The 19,536-nt window shown below is 39.6% G+C and overlaps 1 protein-coding gene across 1 annotated transcript in view; it reads right to left on the reverse strand.

Moving 5' to 3' along the window:
* RNL (RNAligase) overlaps positions 1 to 19,536 on the reverse strand; it is a 52,353-nt gene that overhangs the window by 16,459 nt on the left and 16,358 nt on the right. The window contains exons 8-20 of the mRNA XM_089144155.1: positions 13,385 to 13,491; positions 12,501 to 12,629; positions 7,091 to 7,155; positions 6,802 to 6,966; positions 6,518 to 6,678; positions 6,374 to 6,405; positions 5,419 to 5,597; positions 4,070 to 4,149; positions 3,672 to 3,737; positions 3,251 to 3,540; positions 2,211 to 2,318; positions 1,196 to 1,293; positions 1,038 to 1,098 (exon numbers count right to left, since the gene is read on the reverse strand). Of these exons, the coding sequence (XP_089000281.1) occupies positions 1,038 to 1,098; positions 1,196 to 1,293; positions 2,211 to 2,318; positions 3,251 to 3,540; positions 3,672 to 3,737; positions 4,070 to 4,149; positions 5,419 to 5,597; positions 6,374 to 6,405; positions 6,518 to 6,678; positions 6,802 to 6,966; positions 7,091 to 7,155; positions 12,501 to 12,629; positions 13,385 to 13,491 (1,541 nt within the window). The remainder of the gene's footprint in view (positions 1 to 1,037; positions 1,099 to 1,195; positions 1,294 to 2,210; positions 2,319 to 3,250; positions 3,541 to 3,671; positions 3,738 to 4,069; positions 4,150 to 5,418; positions 5,598 to 6,373; positions 6,406 to 6,517; positions 6,679 to 6,801; positions 6,967 to 7,090; positions 7,156 to 12,500; positions 12,630 to 13,384; positions 13,492 to 19,536) is intronic.

Here is a 19,536-nt window from a genome sequence, read left to right on the forward strand (position 1 = left end):
AATTCCCCAGCCATCCCCACTTCATACCAAGGTATTGTTTGCTATCCCAAAACCCTAAAGTTCCCCACATCTATCCCATCTTTCTGATCGTTAAAACCCTAAACCCCCTAATCTTTCCCATAACCAAGAAAGACAATTCTTCATCCCATTCAAGGTTTTGTTAACCTAAACTTGGCCAAAGTTCCTCTCCAACACCAAAAAACGCATAATTTTCCAAGCATCCCATAAACCTAAAATGTTCCCTTTCTTTGCCCAAAACAAGCCCAACAATAAAACCCTAACCTTATGGTAGCCCATTTATTAGCTGGTTGTAGTTAATAGAGGATCCTGAAGACTAGTCTAGACCCTAGGTTACATCAGGTCACCTTTAGCACCTACAATCATAAGGATCCAGCTTGTACCAAGCACACAGATTCTATCGTCGAGCATAAGGAACCTGCTACTGAGATCCCTGAGAGTTATCCTCGTTGGGGCCCAAAGTTTCCTTGGACATCCCCTGCACATCCAAGATGTCCCTGGCTCTTGTGGTCCTAGCAGTGATCAGAGGTACAGCTAACACCACCACCAAAGATTGATGCCCTCTCCCTCCTAAAAGTCATCTTGATGTAACCCCCAATTCGAGGGTTAGTCTTCAGGATCAATTCAAGTGAACCAGCAGCAAAATTAGGGTTTTACTAACCCTATGGCTATGGTGTAGGGATGTTTTTTGATGGATTCTGGGGTTGGGGATAAGAAAAAAAAAGGTTCAGGTATGGGCTGCAGGTTAGGGTTTAACGAAATTTAAATCTAATTCTCAATGGCATTATTTCTTGACCATGATGCCCTTTAAGAAATCCATAACTTGTTCACAAGGTGTAGCTCCTAATCAGATGAGGATGCAATTTTTTTTTTCAAGTTAGCCATAATATCGAACTCCAAAAGCTTCAAGGCTGCCAAAGGTGTTTCAGCATAAGATACAAAAGATAACTACATCATCAACCAAATGAAAACTATAATGTAGAAAAGGAAGTAGATATCCACAGGCATACGGTCGTCACCTTCAGAATCAGGCACAACCGGAACAGCAGCAGCCCTTGTGCTTCTGCACATCTCCTCAATCTGCAGCGTTGGAGGTGTTAGCAAAAGATAAGTAAAAAAGAAGGTTAATCACCATTATCTCTGCGTTAAGACAAATAAACCAGATGCAGAACATTACCTGCCTCCAGACTTCCTCATTTGGAGCATTTTTGTCAGCAAGGGTTATGGCAGATGGCTTTTTCCTGCGTTCTTCAGCAACCTTTTGCCAATACCTTCCTGCTAATGGAATACAAATTAGTTAACAGAGCTATCAATCTCTGTAAGAAAAAACTAGAGGAAAATAGCCAGTTTGCATCAACTATAAGCCCCAGAAGCATGTCTTCATAAAAAAATAACCAAGTCATTCAAGTACATTTACATACTAAAAACTGTAAAAGTATGTAAAGAATAAAAAGGGGGTTGGGGCGGGAGGAATTCTATTTCTTTTTTTCTTTTTTTTTGGGTACACAAGGAACTTTATGTAAAACCAATGCAGTCCTATTGGAAGTAGGACTCACCATTCAACTACAACCAGGAATTACAGTCAGCTACCAAGTCTTCTAATTTGACTTTTACAAGGACTGTAGACCCATGGGGGTCCTCCTTTGAATTAAAAAGCTTCTAGAAGATTGACTTAAATACAAGGATTAGACTGCCTTTGCGGCTTATGGTTGGGAAGAACCCCTGAACTTACTTAGACAGCAAAAATTGAGTAGGGGAAAACAATGACTTGAAGTGCTGCAGTGCAGCAGCCCTAACTGCAAGGTGGCGAGCCTAGGGCTTCACCTGGGCTTTTAAGGGCAAGACAGAAAATCTGATTCAAAGTACACCTTGAGGATGGAAGGTGTCTAACACAGAAGAAAAATGGTTGACAAAACTCCAGTTGCATGTCATGCAAAAGAGCTTCCTACACCATATTCCTTTCATTCCCCTTTTACTCCCTGCTATCTTCAGAATTATATCAAGAACTCAATGGCAAATAAATCATTTTCAGATAAAGAGGTGTAGATGCCAATGATTTACAAAGGCTGCCACTTAATCCAGTTACAAATATAAAGAAACTTTGCAACAAAATACTCATAGTGGACAAGAATCCATAGCTTCCTAATGCTTTAGAGTACATCAAAGTACGATAAACTGAAATCAAACCAAACCTTTAATAAGATCACCCATAAGACTATTCACAGGTCGGTCATCTCCAAGTCCACCAGGAGCACTTAGTATTTCCTTGCAAAGCGCAGACTTAGCACAACCAGGTATCCCTAGAGAGAAAATAAATAAATAAGTTTCAAGTAGCACATGAGATCGACACATAATGTGCTAAGCATGGATAATTAAAGGAGCCAAAATTTGCATGCAAATGAAACTAATAAACAGAGCAAGGCAACCTTAGAGAGTTATAGGAAATATGTGTACTGTTGTCCAGTGACAAATCGGGGTGCTCAGGCTTTATGCTCAACACATAGAAGCCACCACCCAGCAACTAGGATTGCTTTCTGGCAGCATTCAACTAGAGTTCTAGTTGTACTTCGTTTTTTTCATTACAAGTTTACAACATAATTAAGCTAAGAGTAGCAGAACTGTAATTTGAGCCAAGTTTTAAGTCGAGTAGGAATTATTTATTTATTTATATTTAATTATTATGTAATTCAGTTAAGGGTAGCAGAATTGATCATTTGCAAGGTTCAAATCAAGAGTAGGAAAGCCTTTTCAGCATTTAATTGTTGGTTATGTACTTTACACAGCCTCCATGATTAGGAGGCTTGGTCATGCTTTAAGTGTCCAGGTAAAATTTAATAGGTTTTCAAAAGATTTTCTTTTAGGAGTATATTTCTCATTTCTATTATGAGCATTAAGATTGTTTAGCCCTTATTTTCATCCCCTTGAGGGAAGAACACAATACAGTTGTAAGAATGTCCAAGGCCATCAACAACAAAAAAAGAATGTCCAAGGCCACTCAAAAAATTACAGATCAGAACAGCAAGACATCATTTGGTATACCAAAGCATTGAAATATAAGCAGATAATTAATTTGCTGGTTTCAATCCCAATCAGCCTTACTTCGTAGCTAGGGACACATTCAAAGTCATCAGTAGTAATAGAAGCACTGCTAGAGTTAAACAGCCATCTAACAATAAGAACCCCATCAAGGATAACATCACATCTAGTTTAAGGCTGTCTTCAAGAAATTTACCTGGAAAGAACACAATCAAACCCTCAGCTTTTGGAACAGCGTCTTTTACTGTCGGACTAGGACTTGAAGGTACAACATCCCGCTCCTCCTCAAGATCACCCTCTTCATCCCTGCCTCCATCTACAATTGCCAAGAAATCTTCAGCCCTCACCAAATTTCCGGCTGCTCCTACCAAAGCCTGATTCTCTGGACTGCGTTTTGCAAATTGCTCGAGAAAAGGCTCAGCTTCACTGAGGTATATGGATGATGACAATTGTTTGTTTCCACACTTCCTCCGTATATACACAGCCCTGTGTAGTAGAAGCAACAACTAAACTCAAATTGACTTAAATTAATTTGCCAAAAAAATGAAAGGCTTACTGCAAGGTTAAAAAATTAACGAAAAGCACACAAAAGCATGTAAACAGAAAAAAGGAAGCACCATTCATCAAGCATCTTGCTGAGTTCCCTCTGCTTCCCGGCTGAAGTGCCCCATATTTTCATTTGCCTGGAGTATCAAGAATACTTATAATACAAGCAAAAGCTAAAGCATTTGACAGAACCAAGTTATGGACAATATCAAGGAAGAGAAAAACAATAAAAGTTACTAAAATTGCAATATTAACAGACAAAAATATGCAACATACTGAATCTACAAGGAGTGAGGTGGCACGACTGGAGAATCAACTGTTACACCCCAAATTATTTTCGCACCGAAGGATCCAAATAAATCAAAAAGAATGCCTCCACACTTTTCACACAAATAATAGTACTATATTTTACCATACACTTTCTATCAGTTGACATTTTCAATACAGTTTCAAGAACATTTGCACTCACCTTAAATAGTAAGTTTTGTAAGCTGCGGGACCTTCTTTAAAAAGAATTGACAAGCCATTGCGAATCAAAAAGGTTCGTATCTGTTCATTGCAGAGATGAAAGTCAAGCTATGAAACTCAGTGTTAAAACAAGTAAGCCATTAAGGCTCTTTTTGGTATCAATTCTCATTCTCTATTATGCCTATTTAAAATAAATAAGTACAAGAATTCGTTATTGGTCAACAATGAAAAATGGTTTGGTGAATTTTATCAAAAATAAATTATGAAATGAAAAATAAGTTTAGTAAGTCAAAATAAAAAATTGTTAGAAAATGATAGTGAACAAGTGAAAAAGGCGAAAAGAGAAAAAGAGATGCATATATATATATATATATATATATATGAATAAAAGAATGTGTATTGACTATTTTTACCCTCTCTTAACTATAACATTTTACGTAAACTTTTGTATAAATGAAGAGAATGAAATTCTCACCATTATCCATAATAGACAAAAAGTCTATTATGGATTTTGGAGGCTTTTCTATTATTTTAAATAAAAAAATAAAAAATAAAAAAAATAAAAAACTGATAATAGATGCCAAACAATTTAAAATAATAAAAAATTCTCATAATTGAGAATGATAATTAATACCAAAAAGTGCCTAAGCAAGCAGCATATTTCAAACCACAAAATGGAGAAAAAAAGAAGGAATTTATTCATTTTGAATAAACATTCATTTAAATGTCAAAAGCACATATGGGATAACTTTGGCAGATTATGTCTGTAAGCACTAGTATACCGTCACCAATCTCACCACAGAGTGGGATACTGCCAGTTTTTCTTGTCAAAAAGCCAGGCTTGTTGGATAAAAACCACATCCAACCATGCATCCTAACTAGCCAAACCCATTCATGCAAGCTTCTCTGACTCATTACCACGTAGACAGATGAACTACATCAAGTTCCTAGGAGAGGAAGGTATAACAACTTGAGAAACAACCATATACTAACGAAAGGATTTACAAATCCAACCTCCATCCTTACTAACCCTAAATAGTGAACATATACAATATTACTAACCAAATCTACAAAAGAACAGCATCCTTGCAAATAGATTTTCTGACAGTTTAAGAATTGATATAATCCCTCAAAATCTGAATTCACAGTCATTAGATAGAAAAGCATCGAAACAGTTTGCAATAGCAGCAATACATATTCTAAGGTGTTTTCCCTGGTCAAACTACCAGAATGCTAGCTCAAGTTACTTCTCTTGATCCATGCTTCAGCACAAATTTCTAATTTCTTTTAACTGCAGCAGTGTATTCGATTAGTTTGGTCACTATGAAGTTGCAGCTGGAGTTTGCATACCTTATACGTGAGAAATTTCATCTTCACCATTAAGTTTGCATCTTCATCAGCCAAACCATCTGTTCCTGATGTTGTTGTGCTGGGGCTACCATTAACGTTCACTGGTACACTCCTGCCCTCAGAAATTTCAGCTGCTTTCTCCTTGTTTGCTTTGAATAAGTTAATGTCAACAAAAAATCCTGGGAGGAACGAAACATCAGCAATAGGCTCCTAATAAACTGGTATTCAGGTGGCAACTAATTAAGATAATTTTCAATACAAACTTAATCTTAGGAAACATCCTGCTACAAGAAGCAACTTTTCACACAATGCAGTTCAGAAGGAAGAGGAGGCCAGTAACAATCCAAGCCATTGGACTGGACCACGTATGACTCGATATCTTTAATCTCAAGTGCCCCATAGGCCCATACAATATCCAATACTGACACTTCAACCCTGAATATAAATAAATTTATACTTGCCAGTCCCATAAATGAACAGCAGTACATAGACTGTCAACTTAATGAATTTACTTGGGCACCATTCTTTCCATGTAAAAGTCTTGTAAAAGAAAATCCTCAGGTAAAATTGGTGCAGAAACTGGAACTTACATGATACTTATATTTTAAGTGGCTTTTACCTAGAACCAAACAAAACCTTATATGAATTTCTTTTTGAATAATTCAAACTTAGGGTGTAATCATGCATTCTTTAGAGCTTCCTGAAATAATGGAGCATCATAGTGTAATCATGTGTCATGCTAGAGCTTCTGAAAATATTGGTGCTTAATCAATTAGGCAGTTCTCCAAAGTATTTAATTTTTCCTTTTTTCGGTAGAATCCAAATTAGTTACTAGATTTTTATGCCCTTCCGATAGTTTGGAATCTGCCAAGTACTAAAGTTACAAGAGTTCCATGGAATTAAAATTCACAAGAAGAAAAGTCATACAAGCTGTTTATATAGAGTGTAGTATTACCTCTATACAGTGGCCACAACCCAGGCTTGTGCCTAAAACAATCAATTTTGTAAATATTTAGTAAAATCAATGGAACTGAGAACAAAGCTTGCAACAGTAAATGGAACTCATAATATAGTTAGCACAATCTGGATGAAGTCAGACCTCATTTCTTTCTGATATCGTCGAAAACCTGAATCACTGTGTATATGAATAACCATCTTATAATGCAGGTTACCACTTGACAAGGAATCTAACTTGTGGAAATTATAATAACACTTGAAAGCAGCTGGAAAACGCTTTTCTCTCATTACACGAATCATCTCCTGCATAAATGGGGGGGGGGGGGGGGGAGGAAATTGTTGTTATTGAGCAAACAAGGGGTTAAAACTGATTTAAGTCCATTTGTAATCTATTTAAAAAGATCTGATTTTGGCCTTTTCCCTTACCTGCAATTTGGTGGTAGAGAAATCTGCAGGATGAGCTTGTAAGAATTTTGAAAGAACCGACCGATCAGCATTTCTTGAATGAGCATCAAGATCTCCATTTCCAAACCAATCACAGAAGTCCGGGCAAAAAGAAGGTCCAACACTTTGAAGGAGTGCTTTTATTTGCTATAGAAGGGAAGAGGGAAAAGAAAAAGAAATTTATTAATATCATCGCCATAAACATTAATAGAGAGAGCAAGTTTATACTCCAAAACCAAAATGAATAGCAGAATTGTTTTACTCAGCTAACCTGCTTCTCATTTGACCTATTGGCTGCACATATTTCACGAAGACTTGGCCCAAAATCAAGTCCAACTGTTGCTCAAGAAAATGTCATGTAAACTAGTAACTAGTAAGATGCAGAAGGCAAATCCCAAATCAAAATAACAAACTAGATGAAGTAATTGGGCTTACACGTTATGGCACGCAAAAGGCACAAACTCAACGAGAATATTGAGAAAAAATAGAGCATATTAGAGAGTTACCATGAAAATTCTAAAGAATAAAGGAAAAGAGAACCATGGAGGAGAAGAGGAAGTCGATAACTCAGCTCAACTAAGCCCCGGTCGATAACTCAGCTCAACTAAGCCCCTTCCCAGCAAGTATTTAAGAAGCAAAGAAGATAACAGAATCATACTTAGCTCTAAGGAAGTGTTGGAAGAGTTAGCAGCTAGGAAGCCAGAATTGGTGGAATATTTTAGGAAGATCAGCTACACATCTTGATACTGTACATATGTATTTTTGGTTGTGCACAACAGCTTACTTGTTCGTTCACTGCAATTTAATTTTCTCCTGGATTTAAATAAGATTCCTAATCCAAGTACCAACAAAGCTACTTACTGTTTGAACTTGTTACAACATAACTCAGAAATGTACAAAAACAAATAGATCTTTAACTTTCACTTCACTACTACTACTTCTACTTCCTGCAGACCTTAAACAATTTGAGGCATGCTGACTTAGGTATTACATTAACCTTTAGAGAATGCGATCCAGTGCTGTTAGAAATACCACATTAGTACTTCTTTGGTACTAATTGCAAACACACAGGCCCCAGTAGAGCCACATTGATCCACTTTTCAACTTCATGGCAAAATATACATTAAACAAATACATCTTTCAATTTCACTTGATTGAATATATATTTTGCTCTCAGTAACAATAACAACAACAACAAGAAGCCATATCCCAACTAGACAAGGACAGCTACATGGATACTCGCCTTCCAATCAGCTCTATTTGAGGCCATACTAGATAGTAGATACAAGGCCTAATCCATGCATATTCTTTCTCACCACTTCCCCTAGGGTTGTTTTGACTCTACACCTCACTCTTTAGTTCCTTCAATTTGAATTAAATCACTTCTCCTTTAAAGGGTTTTTAAATGGCTTCAATGAATGTGGTTGTATCACCTCTAACGAATTTCTCGTAAATTATCGTACATTGGAGCTACCCCCCATGACTTCTAATATGATCATTGCTTACTTTATTCTCCATAGTTTTGCCACTCATCAATCTTAGCATCCTCATTTCTATTACATTGAGTTTATCTACATTATGCTTCTTAAGTGCCAACACTTGGCACCATACGTCATAGCAGGTTGTATGAAGGTCCTATAGCATTTCCTTCTAAGCTTTAAAGCAACACTCCGATCACAAAAGATCACGAACATACTTCACCTCTTCATCCACCCTATTTTAATTCTTTAGGAAACATCATCCTCTACATCACCTTGTCTATTTATGATTGAGCCAAGGTACCTAAAATAATCAATTTGTGGAATCTCCTCCTCATCAAGGATCACCACCTCATTATCTGTCCAATCACAACCATAGTTATATATTGAATACTCCATGTTCATCCTACTTGGTATAAAAACTTTTAATTCTAAAGTTGCTCTCCATGGCTCTAACTTGGTATTAATCTTCTACTTGTGTCTCATCAACCAAAACAATATCATTAGTTACAAGCTTACACCAAGGAAATAATACGAGCTTGAAGCTGATCCTTGATGTAACCCAATTGTAATTGGGAATTCATCACCTTAACACCCAAACCGTTCTTACACTTGTCACTGAACCATCATATATATCGTTAACTATTCCACATATTTACTTGAAACATTTATTTTCTCTAGTATTTGCCAGATTAACTCTCTAAGGACTCTATCATAGGCTTTTCCTAGGTCAATAAAGACCATATGAAGATCCTTCCTACACACTCTATACCTTAGTAAGTTTCCTAATTAGGGAAATAGCTTCCATCACAGATCTTCCTGGCATAAAACTAATTGGTCCTCCATTATAGTTGTTACCTGTCTCAAATAGGTTTCAATATCTCTGTCCCATAATTTCATAGCATCACTCATCAGCTTTATGCCTTTATAATTATCATAACTTTGAATATCCCCTTTATTTTTGCAATTTGGGACCACAATGCTCCTCCTCCATTCATCTAGCATTTTTCTTGGGCTCAATATCTTATTAAACAACTTGGCCAAGCCAGCCAATAGTCCCTAAGTTCTTCCATACTTCTATTGGGATTACATTTGGATCTCGTACCTTGCTTATTTTCATCCTCCATAGAGCTTCTTTTACTTCGAACATCATAATTCTTCATAGATATGTTCAGAAATTGGTGCCATGATGGATACCATATCTTCCGAGACATGGATACCTAAAAAATGTTCATTTAGCAGGCTAGGAAATAAACTTCCTGTCCTCCCTTAATGACCCCATCACATACAAATTATCATCTTCGGTTCTATACTCTAACCCACTGAACTTGTTTACTTTATTAACATATAATGAAAGAGACACGAATTATGTTCTGTTAGCATTCACTTCTAACCCTATTTCAATTCATATCACCTCCTAAATTACATCCTATACCCATTGGTAGGGTCTCATCCTACATTAAACAATTTATGATAATCCTATTAATCAGAACCATCCCAATCCTTGGATTAAATATGATTTTGTCAAACTTTTATTTCTATAATAACTCGTCCAGAAGATAGAAATAAAATATGTGATATGAAAAGGTATTAAGGTGTTCTATACAAATTTCACATCTGCAACTACTGCGCATTCGGGACAAAATATGATTTGTCCCTGTTCTTGCACCAATATGCGCCAGTACGTTTAGCTGCCACATATCCAGAAGAGAAGCATTGAACTTTACATCATCCTACTACTTCCATAAACAATCTTAAGTAACTATAGGCATCTCATTGAAGTGGTTGGATGTGTATTAGCTATGCCTTAGGTCCTCAATCTTAGTCAGTTACCCTCAGTTACCTTCTATCACCTCTTCGATTCCCCTCTCCCTGAATAACAATCTCAAGCAATACCAAAGACCATACAGCACAAATATATAGCATTCACTCACCTAGAAACAACACAGTTTAGTAGTAATATGCTAGTATTTCATTCAGTTCAGTAATAGGAGATTCAATACAGCATAAGATTACATACCCTTCAAAATCAAATGCAGAAATTACAGAGAAACTCTCAAAAAGACACCCAAGAGTACACTACTCTCCATCTGCAAGACCTTATTGCCCCAACACTTGCATAAAACCCTCCACTCTTTCTTCTTCTTCTCTATAGAACGGTGTGTTAATGAATTCTACTACTCACCCACTCACTGCCTTAACTTATCCCCCAACATTCTCTACCTACGTCAAGGCTACACTCCAATATACATGTGCAGATCATCTTCTGCCACCTGTGCTTTTGTTCCTGTGTCTCCCCCTACACTTGCATGTATACACCCAAGAAACTGAGGGTCCTATCAACACTGCCCTCCTTCAGTTTCACATTGTCCTCAAGGTGAAATTCTAAGAACTGATTGAGCATGTCATCATAATCCTCCCAAGCGATTTCACAAATTGGCAGGCTCCTTCCACTTGACCAACACCTCCAAGACTCCTTGCAGTGAGCTAGCAGCTCCTCCGGAACAAGCTGTAACTCCCAGTCCTCCGCTAAACAAGAAGGAAGCATGTTGATCTATTAAGGTGGCTCGACCAAAGAAAGGTATATTCCTATTCCAAAGAAAGTATGTCCTAGATCTATTATCAGAAGTGGGAATGTTGGGGTGTAAAGCAGTTGATACCCCTATTGCGCTGAACTTAAAGAAAAAGAGGGAGAACCAGTGGACAAAGGAAGATACCAAAGGCTGGTAGGGAAGCTTATTTACTTGTCCCACACTAGGCCAGACATCGTTTATGCTGTAGGGATAGTGAGTCAGTTCATGCATGATCCATATTTAGCTCATATGAAGGTTGTTACTAGAGTACTACAGTATTTGAAGGGAACTTCTGAAAAAGGAATACTTATGTCACCCACTAATAATCTAAAAGTAGAAGCATACACTGATGCAGACTGGGCTGGATCTTCAGACAAGAAGTCAATTTCAGGTTATTGTACCTTTGTTGGAGCTAATCTATTTACTTGGAGAAGTAAGAAACAAAATGTGGTAGCTTTGTCTAGTACCGAAGCTGAATATAGAGCTATGGTTCATGAAGTTTGTGAGCTACTATGGTTGAAAAGCTTGCTGCAAGATATTGGAGTCCAAGTTCCAAACCTTATGATGTTATATTGTGACAACAAGGCTGCTATTAGTATTGCTAATAATCCGGTGCAACATGATCGAACTAAGCATATTGAAATCTCTTTCTTTCAAACCCAAGTAGCAGATGTTTTCACTAAGGGTTTGAAAGAAGAGATTTCCTTCCTATCGTAGGCAAGTGGGGCATGACTACTATCTATGCCTCAACTTGAGGGGGAGTGTTGGATTCTACTAGGAGTTCAACTAGAGTTTTTATAGGAGTTAAATTAGAGTTTGTATTCATGTAAAATTATATTCCTTGTAATAGTGTACTTTCCACTTAATTATAAATAGAGGGCTTGAGATCATTGATCCATAAGCCATTCTACCAATATCGTGTTTCTCAACACCCCCATATATATGTGTGCTTGTCACCCTTGTCATCTTCTGACACCTGTCCCCCTCCTCTATTAGTTAGGATGCTCATGTGCTTTTGATCCTGTGTGTCTCCCCCTACACTTGTGAAACTAGAAGCCCATCATGGTCTAAGCATGCTTTAAAACAATTATCATCTATAAATGTTTACACTCATAACTCATAAGATGCATCCTTAACTGAACTCCAGATACTACCTTAAAAAGGATACTCCATATCCAGCTTGGGGACAATTCATTGGAAACTTACTAACCTCATATGCGTGCCACCAAGGTCAACCCTGGAAGATGACATTGTTACTTTATAAAGACCAGAAACTTATCTCTTGAGAACTCCTCAAGCACTTATCAGTTCTTCAATCTTCAAAAGATTCATGTATGTCTAGACTCGGTTCAATATCTCAAATCCATCACAAACTAAGCTATACTTATTCAAGGAATGCATCAAATGTAAATGGATGATGAAACAAATTGCAGTGTCATATACCAGGCATGGGGATGTTAAGTAAATAAATCTAGGACATGTACACAAAGGGATTCAAAATATATAGACAGAAGAGCAACACACATCACTGCAAAGACAGATAAAAATTAACACAAAAGATGAAGTGCATTAAAAAAATAATGTAAACTAGGACTCAGATCACTCTAAATCAAGGATAAAAATAGTATACCTCCATCTAATGTTGCAGGAGGGAAGTCTGCCAAAGTTTTCTTCATATGTTTCAAGCTGTCAGGACTAACTATGCGAGCCACAAGGCCCTCCAAGATTTCACCTTGCACCTTTATGTGGTCTTTTGATCCTGGAGATTGATAGAAAACAAACAGATACTTGGTAAAATGGTCAAGTAGCAAGTGAACCCACTCTAACCTCAATTTTCTTTTTTCTTTTTTTTTTTTTTTTTTTTTTTTTTTGTGGGGGGGGGGGGGGGAGAGAGAGAACACAGCATAGAATGAATTTAAGAAGGCAACATATCTATATAGGTTCAGAACAACATAGTCAACATCTACACCCTCTATTGCAGAGTAACAAGGGCAGATGGAACCCCCCCCCCCCTGAACTTTCAGCATTTTTAGCCCAAACTGGCTGCCAGATTTGAAACCCATTTCCTCACATGCTGGAAGCTCATGCTTTTGCCATAGCAACAAGTGTCGACTCAGAAGCATTGTAAAAGACAAGTTACAAGTGTGATGCTTTTTGATAAATTGGTAGTAATTCTTTAAATAAAAGACTCTCACTCTCATAAAGGGAAAAAACTTCAATTACCTTTTAGTCTACGGCAAAGTTAATAGTATTTTTTATGTATACGGTAAATATTTGTAACAGCAGTACAGCACCACCAAAAACTAAGAAGTACTGAGTAATACTAAAGAACCCAGTTAAGGAGAAGTCCAGAGAAGTGCTTAGGACCTTCTTTATATTCAATTCTCCTTTTTTTTTTCTCAACTAAAGTTCACTGAAATGGAAAATGTATCCAACTGAAAACTGAATCAGCATATGCCAGTCTAGTTTCCTTAAAAGTTCTTGCTTGCTTTAATAACCCAACCTGGTACCAACCTGGTACAGAGACATCAGCAACTTCATCAAGAATCTTACATACAGTTGTTGCAGTTCCTTCTTCACATAATGCATCATAGGCTGCAAAGAAGGAAGTCACAGATTTCCTACAGCAATAAAGAAAACAATCAGTAGCCATAAATTCTGCCCTGACACCAAAACATTTACTGTCTTTCTGATCCATCCAAAACAGGAAAACAATTTAACAGCATAAAATTGAACAGCAATTTAATCAGAATGGCTTAATTCTTCTAGCTGGAAACACAAACAATTACTAGGAACTGACAAAGAAAAAAAAACAGACATTCAATAAGTACAACTACAGATTGACACCTACAGATAAAATACAGAATTAAGCATAAGATCTTGTTGCAGGAGTTCTAACTAGAATAGGAGTCTCCTTCCCTTATGTTTTTTGGGCTTTTAAGTTATTTCTTATCTCTTTTTTTGGGTCTGTTTTGCATTCCTATTCCCTCTCTAAGTTGGTTCTAGTCTACCATATATAAATCTGTAATTAACTAAATAGCCTATAAGGGTGAATGGGTATCATCAACTTTGGGAAGCAGTTTATTCTTACTTTGCTAACGGCATCAGAGCTAAAAGCATTCGAGTCATTCGTCGACAATTCTTGAAACAACCCTTGCAGCTGATCCCTTCGTCATCTCTATCTCTAGTGGGAGCACGACAATCGCCTGTACAAGCAACCATGTTTTAATCGGTTGATTCCTTTACTTTCCAGCAAAGATCAACAGAAGAGATTTTTTGTTCTCTCTTCAGCAGTTTCTGTGCCTCTGCTTGTCAAAACAGAAGTTTTCCCGATTGCTGCCTGAAGCATAACAGGAATTAGTTTCTGCAGGTGTCTCGTCATCTTCAACCACTGCTGAAGGTCGTGTTTTATCTGGTGCGATGTGTGCTGCGCAATCAGATCCTAAAATCATTAACCAACAGAGAAATTTATCAGTTGTTGGAACTCTCTCGTTGACGGAAAAGACTAGCAGAGACGGAGATAAGTTCATATTGGTTGTTAGAACTCTCTCTCTCTCTCTCTCTCTCTCTCTCTCTCTCTCTCTCTCTCTCTCTCTCTCTGAACGAGGGTTGTTGGCAAGTACAGTTGCCTGACTGTGACTTGATCTGACATTGCTAGCCTGCCAGTGCTGCCAGTCAACTTTTGTCCGTTCCTCAGACATCTCCCTGGGACGCTATTACAAGAACTTGGAGGTACCCTAAGAAAGCTTATGCATACCCCAAGAGGGGTTGAAGGCTTTTCAAATCAAGACCTGGATGGATCATTGGGTGACAGAAGGTCAACCAAAGGTTATAGCACTTTGGTTGGTGGAAATCTTGTGCTTTGGAGAAGTAAGAAGTAGACTATGGTTGCCCGGTCGAGTGTAGAGACATAGTATTGAGGTATGGCATATATCGCTTCTAAGTTAGCATGGAGACACAGTTACATAGGGAACTTGGTTTATTTATGGTGTGATAATCAAGCAGTTTTCACATAGCTTCAACCCCTGAATTTCATGAGCATACGAAACATACTGAAATTGATTGTAACTTTGTTTGTCAGAAATTGCACCAAGGATTGATTCCCTCTAGTCAAGTTTGTACAGGAGAAAAATTAGCAGATCTGTTTACCAAACCTTTGGGAACTAAATGAGTTGACTATATTCGTAATAAGCTAGGTGTGATTAACATATATGATCCAGCTTGAAGAGAGTGGGGTGCTATAGAAGTGCAAGCGTTAATTATAAAGAGGGATTTCGTTCCGTTTTCACTACTCAGCTTCTATTAATAGGAGAATTGGTCTGAGGCTTCCTTGGGTATTTCTTGTTCTCCAAGCTTTGTCCTTATCTGGTTTTCTACTTTTATTTACAGAACCCATCAAACCTCAAAAGTACAAAAGGGAAGGGGGAGTGGGAATCAGGAAAAGACGAGAAGAACGAGAAGCAAAGAATCAGGAAAAGAGAGAGAGGGAGGGATCCACATCCACTCCCATCACCTTCTCCTTGTGCAACGAGCATTCCAAATCCACCAAAAATTCTCTGCTGCCATTGGATTCCAAGTTGCTTGATACAAGCGTTTTTTCTTTTCCTCAGTCTCCCATTTAAGTCTGACTCTTGGCCTCCATGTCTGACATTAACCCCCCTCCTGTTCCCCCCTCTTCCCTGAGTAACCCTTCCCCCATTTCCCTTGACAAGCCTTGGAATTCCCTCTTCAACCAACAGCCCTCTTCCATTTCTGATCTTGACCTCTCTTTCATCCCTCCTACCTCTGATGGCCCCGGCCCCAACCCCACTGCTCACTGTCCCTCTGACGCTACTGCCTGTGGAATTCGCCGTTGGAACAGTTATCGGCCAATTCCTTGGCCCTCCTCCCCCCTTTGGAATCATAAAATCATCTCTCACTAAGCAATGGAAAGCTGAAGGTATTCTGGATATTCACCTCATTGATGCCGGAATCTTTCTTTTCAAGTTTGACTCTCCTGACTGCCGTTCCCGTGCTCTTGAAGGGACTCCCTGGTTTGTGGGAAAATCTCCTTTGTTCCTCAAACCATGGACTCCTTCGCTTCCTCTCCGCAGGGTCGACTTCAGCTCTCTTCCCCTGTGGATCAATTTGCCTGGTCTACCGCTTGAGTTCTGGAATTCAGATTGCTTGAGCCGTATTGGCTCTGCTCTTGGAAAGCCTATCAGAATTGATGTGAAAACTCTCAGTATGTCTCGCCTTTCATATGCAAGAATTTGTGTAGATTTCTCTGCGTCAAAGGATCTCCCATCGCTCATCCCTATTGCCGATGACTTGGGCCTCAAGTATAATCAAGTCATAGTCTATGATTGGATCCCTTCCCGTTGTGCAACCTGCTCCTTGTTCGGCCACGATGCGAAAGATTGCTTGTTCACTTCTCTCAAACTATCTACTCCGGATGACCCTCCTTCTGTTCGATCTGCTGAAATCAGTCTCCCAACAGCTGATTTTCCGTGCTTGAACCATGCTGAAGTTATGCCTCCTCATGATACCAGAAGCTCTGATGTTATCCCATTGAAGGAAAATACTATCGATGTTCTAGAGAATATTACTATTCAGTTCCGCATTTGATTCCTGTGAAGCTCACCGGTCCTACTCCTCCGTCAAAGACTTACCGTCGCCGAAGAAGAAGAAATAAAGCTGCTGCTATGATTCCTGCGCCTCTGGTGCTCGATGGCGACATCTCTGTTCGTCCCGCCAGCTCCTCTGACGATGCTGAAGTCTCCTTCCCTGAGGTTCCTGCTCCTGCGACTGGTGATGTCGGCCCTGGGGCTGCTGCCCGGTCATTTGAGGTAACTGGCTCTTGCTCCTTTGATCCAAGTTCTCGATCTTTCCCAAATGATGCTAGTTCGATTACTGTAAACCCTGCAAATTTGCTATCCTCTGTACCATGCGATACCCTAACCTTTACTCCAAAAAACCCTTCCCCCTCCTCTCACGATATTTCCTCCCCCATTTTACCGACTCCCTCTCGCCAGCTAGGCCCCACTACACAACTCCCAAACAGACGTCAGCTTCCTCTTTCCTTTTCCTTAAACTCATTAAATCCTTCTTTTTGGCCCAAGCCCATCTTAAAAACCCCTTCTCCTCCTCTTAATGGGCCTTAAGCTCTTATTTCGGCTGGGCCCATTTGTTTCAAAAACCCAACTTATAGACCCAACTCCTTGAAGAATATCCCTCAGCCATTGTCCTCGGTGCCCCCTAAATGCAATGATACTAGTGGCCCCAACCCTTTGATCCCTGTGAACCTACCCAGGCCCATGCTTTTAAACATTCAAACTTTTGACCCTTCAACCTCATCCCATCCCTCATCCCCCTCTACCGAAATTTCAACCCCCCTTTCAGCTTCATCCATTGACCCAAATATTTTTGAAACGCCATCCCCTGGTGATTCCCCCTTGTGTGAGGCTATCCCCTCCCCCCCCCCTCATAGTGCTGCCCCTCATGATCCCGATATTAGTTGCTAATTGTTTTTCTCTCCCCTTCCCCATTGTGTTTATGTCTAGTTTTATTATTTGGAATGTTAGGCATTAATTCTATAGCCAAGCAAAGGGAGGTTAAGAATTTCATTTTGGATTCTAAAGCCCCCTTTTGTGCCCTTCTTGAGACCCATGTTAATCAGGATAATTCCCATTGGATTGCTCAATTTCTAGCCCCCAATTGGTCCTTTATTTCCAATTACTCTCATTCCCCAAATGGTCGTATCTGGATTCTTTGGGATCCGACTCTAATCAATATCTCCCTCTCTAATTCCTCCTCCCAATACATTCATCTTTCGGTCTCCTTGCCTAATGCTCCTTCGATTTCAAACTTCTTCATCACCATCGTCTATGGCTTCAATCGTGCCTCTGATCATGTTCCTCTGTGGGATTCCATTTGTTGTCTTTCTCCCTCTTGTGAGAACTCTCCCTGGGGTGTTGGTGGAGACTTTAATATTGTCCGTTTTTCCCATGAAAGGGTTGGTGGCTGTTCTCCCAATCCGGTTGCTGTTGAGGCCTTTAATTCTTGTATCGATGATTTTAGTCTCACTCATCTCCGTTGGTAGGGCCACTCGCTTTCGTGGCACAATCGCCGTATTGGTGAGGATAGAATCGCCTCGAAGCTTGATCGCTTCCTTGTTAATCATTCTTGGCTCTCCAGTTTCCCTCTTTCCCATGCCTCCTTCTCTTCTCCTAGTCTTTCTGATCACTCCCCCTGTCTTGTTCATCTTTCCCCTCCCTCCTCCTTCAGTCCTAAGCCCTTTAAATTCTTTGATATGTGGACTTCTAACCCTGATTTCATCTCCACTGTTAAAGAGGCTTGGGATAAACCTACCCATTGCCACTCTCTTCCCCTCATTGCTTTCGCCCGCCGGCTAAGGAACACTAAGGAATCTCCCAAGCTCTGGAACTCCTCATCTTTTGGAAACATTTCCTCTAGAGTTTCCATTAGCCGCTCCAATCTCCTGCAAACCCAATCTCTCCTCCAAGGTGATCCTCTCAATCCCTCGTTGGCGATTTCTGAGAAGGACCTTTCTTCTGAGTTATCTTCCCTCCTTTCCCTTGAAGAAAGTTTCCTTTGTCAAAAAGCTAGAATCAAATGGCTCCAGCTTGGGGATTCCAATACCGCTTTTTTCCATCGATCCCTAAAAGCTTGTCACAACTACAACTCCATTCCTGTTCTCCTCTCCCGCAATGGTTCCTTGATCTCCGACCCTCCTGGAATCAAAGCGGAAGTCGTCTCTTTCTTTTCTAATCTTCTCGCTCCTCCTTCCCTCCCTAGTAGGCCCCATCTCCCTCCCAACCTCATCAATAAATTCATTGACCCTCTCTCCCTTCCCTTTCTCTACTATATTCCCTCCCATGATGAGATTCTTCAGGCTATCCGTTCCCACAAATCCAATCGTGCTCCCGGCCCCGATGGGTTTAGTATGGGCTTTTTCAATAGTGCCTGGGATATCGAGGGTGATCTGATTCATGCTGTTCGAAGCTTCTTTCTCAACCCTTCTCAGCTCTCTTCCGTTAACCAAACTTTCGTTTGTCTTACTCCCAAAAAGGCAGGTGCCTCCTCCCTCTCTGACTTTCGCCCTATCTCTCTTTGTAATCTCCTCTACAAATTTATCTCCAAGATCCTTGCGAATCGAATTAAGAAGGTTATTCCTAGCCTGGTTAGTGCCAACCAAACTGCGTTCATTTCTGGTCGTAGCATTGCGGATAATATTCTTCTTTGCGCAGAGGTAGTCAAGGGTTTTGAGAGATCATCTCATTCCCCTGCTGCTCTCCTCAAAGTAGATCTCCATAAAGCTTTCGACTCCATTCGCTGGGATTTTATCAGTGATGTTCTTTCTGCCATGAATTCCCCCCCCCTCCTTTATCCATTGGATTGAGGTCTGCATATCCACTCCAACCTTCTCCATTATAACCAATGGCTCTCCGGCTGGCTTCTTCTCCTCTCGAGTCGGGATTCGTCAAGGTTGTCCCCTCTCCCCTTACCTCTTTTCCCTTGCTTTGGAAGTTCTTTCCCGCATCCTTCAATCCAAGACTGATCAACTCTTGATCTCTCCAATTCCCAAATGCAAATCCCTCAACCTCACTCATCTCGCCTTTGCGGACGACCTCATGATCTTCTCCAAAGCTGACCACAAATCCATC

Source organism: Hakea prostrata, chromosome 2 (assembly GCF_041222555.1).
Source record: "Hakea prostrata isolate BN-2017 chromosome 2, UWA_Hpros_2, whole genome shotgun sequence".
Lineage (NCBI taxonomy): Eukaryota > Viridiplantae > Streptophyta > Magnoliopsida > Proteales > Proteaceae > Hakea > Hakea prostrata.